Consider the following 3,214-nt stretch of genomic DNA (forward strand, 5'->3'; position numbering starts at 1 on the left):
AGAAAGAAAGAAAGAAAGAAAGAAAGAAAGAAAGAAAGAAAGAAAGAAAGAAAGAAGAAAGAAAGAGAACACATCTGCACTGTTTCTGCAAATGGTGTTCAAGCACCAGCAAATGGGTGATTGGTTTAAGATGTTGGTGTGCAAGCTAGGCTTCATCCTTTAAGTGGGCTCTGATGTATGAATTATCCTCTGCAAGATTATATATTTCATTCCTCTTGGGGAGAGTACAATTCACAAGTTAGAAAAGTATTAGATAACTATCATCAGTTTTGCATGTTAAATATTCCAGATTCTGAAATTCTTAATAATCACTCCACAAAAATGTTCTTGCATATACAACACTGGAGCAAACTTATTCTTATTTAATTTCTTTTTAATTTAGTTGTTTTTTTATTTTGAGGATTTAATACAGAGATTTAGAATTTAGAGCAGTTCTACCTTCTGCATCCCCTTCAACTCTTCTCATGGTATCCCTACTCCCTCCAAATTCATGACCTTCTTTAATTATTCTTGTACATATATAAATTCACACACATACACATATGCATCATGTGTAACCCATTTAGTACATTTATTGTTGCTCAAACATTTGTGTTTAAGGCTTACCATTTGGTAGTGGATGATGTCCACGATAATTCATCCCTAGAGAAGACTGATTCTCCCTCTCTCAGCAGCCATTAATTAGCTCTTGCTTTCATTTCATGATGGGGTCATGAGAGATTTCTCCCCTCCATATTGGCTTGTCAACTGGTGTTGTCATTATGCAGTGTTTCTTAAGATGACCAGGTTATTGAAATTGTAATGACCAAATTATTACAAATTCTTGTTGCTGTCTCACAGCAAGAGTCCTGGTTCTCTGATTCTAACAATATGTTAGACTTTTTTTCTATGACTTTTTTTCTATGAAGTTTTCTGAAATGTAAGACATGGCAGTGACATTGTAGGTGTACCAGTTAAAGTTGGGCCTCCCGTGGTCTGTTAATATTTGCATTTTGACCAGTAGCAGATTGCTGTAATAGCCTTCTGTTGAAAAAAAAAAGTTTATTTGGACTGAGAGTTATATTTATCTGTGGGTGGATGAATAAAAATACCCAGAATACAATCAGAAGTCACACAGGTTTAGGAGATTAACAGTAGTAGATTTTGTTTTTCTGGTCGACCTCATTAGCCATTAGTAGTTTGCTAGGTTTACAGTATAAGATCTAAGTTCCGTGTTATTGAGAAAGTCTAAAGCCCAACTAACGAGGGATTATTAAGCACTAAAAAGAGTTACTTTTGTACTATTGGGGATATCTTGCAAGGCAAACATTGTTGTTGTTCATAGGCTTTACAGCTGGTTCTAATAAACCTAAGGGAGGTTTCCTATGCCTGGCACTGGTGTTTTTATTAGATAGTCTATGGTCTTTTGTGGAAACATAACTACATTTGATTTAACTTCATTTAAAGTACACACACACTCTCTCTCTCTCTTTCTCTTGCACACACAAATGCATACACACACACACACATCACAGTTATGAAATCTATTGTGATAACACCACGATCAAAAGAAAATTGGAAAGGAAAAGGTGTATTTGACTTACCTATCCTGGATGATAGTCTTTTGAGAGTAGCCAAGGCAGGAACCTATAGGCAATGACTAAAGTAGAAGCTATGATGAAACAGTGCTTAATGTCTTACCACCAATGGCTCCCTTCCTTACACCATCCAGGTGTTTGCTCCCAGTAGTAGCATTGCCTTCACAGTGAGATGTATCCTCCCATAATCACCATAAATCAACAATAAATCCTAAAGATTTTTCTAGGCCAACATGAATCAAGTAATTGGTCAACAGATATTCCCTCAGCCCAGCTATGTCTAGATTTGTGTCAACTTGGCAAAAACTCAACCCTCTCTCCAGCCTCTCTTTGGTACATTTTTTTTTCTCAGAAAACCTGAGAACTTCTGCAGTATAGACTGTCAAAGCAGATGCTGAGCCTGATGGCCAACTGATGGGCAGAGTGAATGGAATTTCATGTAAGAAGTGGGAAATAGTAAGAGCTGGAGGGTACGGGAACTCCACAAGGAGAGCAGCAGAACAAGATAATTTGAACACAGGGAACTTCCCAGAGACTCATACTCCAACCAAGGACTATTCGTGGAGATGACCTGGAACCCCTGCACAGGTGTAGCCCATGGCAGTTCAGTGTCCAAGTGGGTTACATAGTAATGGGAAGAGGGACTGCCTCTGACATAATCTGATTGGCCTGCTTGTTGATCACTTCCCCCTGAGGGGGGAGCAGCCTTACCAGGCCACAGTAGAGGACAATGCAGCCACTTTTGATGAGAACTGATAGACTAAGATTAGAAAGAAGAGGAGAACGTCCCCTATCAGTGGACTTGGGGAGTGACATGCATGCAGAAAGGGGAGGGAGGGTGGGATCGGGAGGGGAGGAGGGAGGGGCTTATGGGGGGGATACAAAATGAATAAAGTGTAATTAATAAAAAATTAGAAAAAAAGAAAAGATTACTAGATATTAATTTGACTTATTTCTTTAATACATATAACTATGTATTATTCTATATGTTTTAACATTATTCTGCATTTATTTAAGTGGTATGTATGATAAATTACATAGCCCCATATGGACATGTAAAGATGGTTTTAACATAGTGTTAAAAACTGCTAAACCTTGAAAATGTTATTTTTTGTTATGTTTGTTTATTTTGAACTTGTAAATGCTGTATTTAATAGGTAAGAGACTAAAACCCACTTTCCAATAAACAATTTTATTCAGTGTTAAAAAAAAAAAAACCTGAGTGCTAACTTTGTCCTCTCAACTCTCTGTACGTTTCCAAGGAAAACCCATCACATTATGTAAGACTGTGGGTAAAGCTGAAATTTGGCTCATCCGAACATATTGGGATTTTGAATTTCCTCATCCATATTTGCCAAATTTTGATTTTGTGGGAGGACTGCACTGCAAACCTGCCAAGCCATTACCTAAGGTAAGTCTAGGACAGAGAAGATATTAGGTATTTCATGATACAATAGCTGATTTTTCTTCAAGGTTAATAACTTCAGTAACAGAGATATTGCTATTTAGTAGCTTCACTGTACCAGGAGAATTTACTTTCCTCATCATAGTTACTTTTCAACGAAACTTGTTGGATCATTCAAATTTTATTAGAGAATTTAAGATTGAAAATAAAATGTTCGGATGATTTACTAAGG

The 3,214-nt window shown here is 37.0% G+C and overlaps 1 protein-coding gene across 1 annotated transcript in view; it reads left to right on the forward strand.

The window, feature by feature from the left end:
- Nucleotides 1-2,988, forward strand: part of LOC129674798 (UDP-glucuronosyltransferase 2A3-like) — a gene marked incomplete at its 3' end in the record, with an annotated part of 8,614 nt that extends 5,626 nt beyond the window's left edge. The window contains 1 exon segment of the mRNA XM_055604902.1: nucleotides 2,840-2,988. Coding sequence (XP_055460877.1) covers nucleotides 2,840-2,988 — 149 coding nt within the window.
- Nucleotides 2,989-3,214: the final 226 nt, after the last annotated feature.

Source organism: Psammomys obesus, unplaced genomic scaffold, assembly GCF_907164565.1.
Source record: "Psammomys obesus unplaced genomic scaffold, mPsaObe1.curated_primary_1811, whole genome shotgun sequence".
NCBI lineage: Eukaryota > Metazoa > Chordata > Mammalia > Rodentia > Muridae > Psammomys > Psammomys obesus.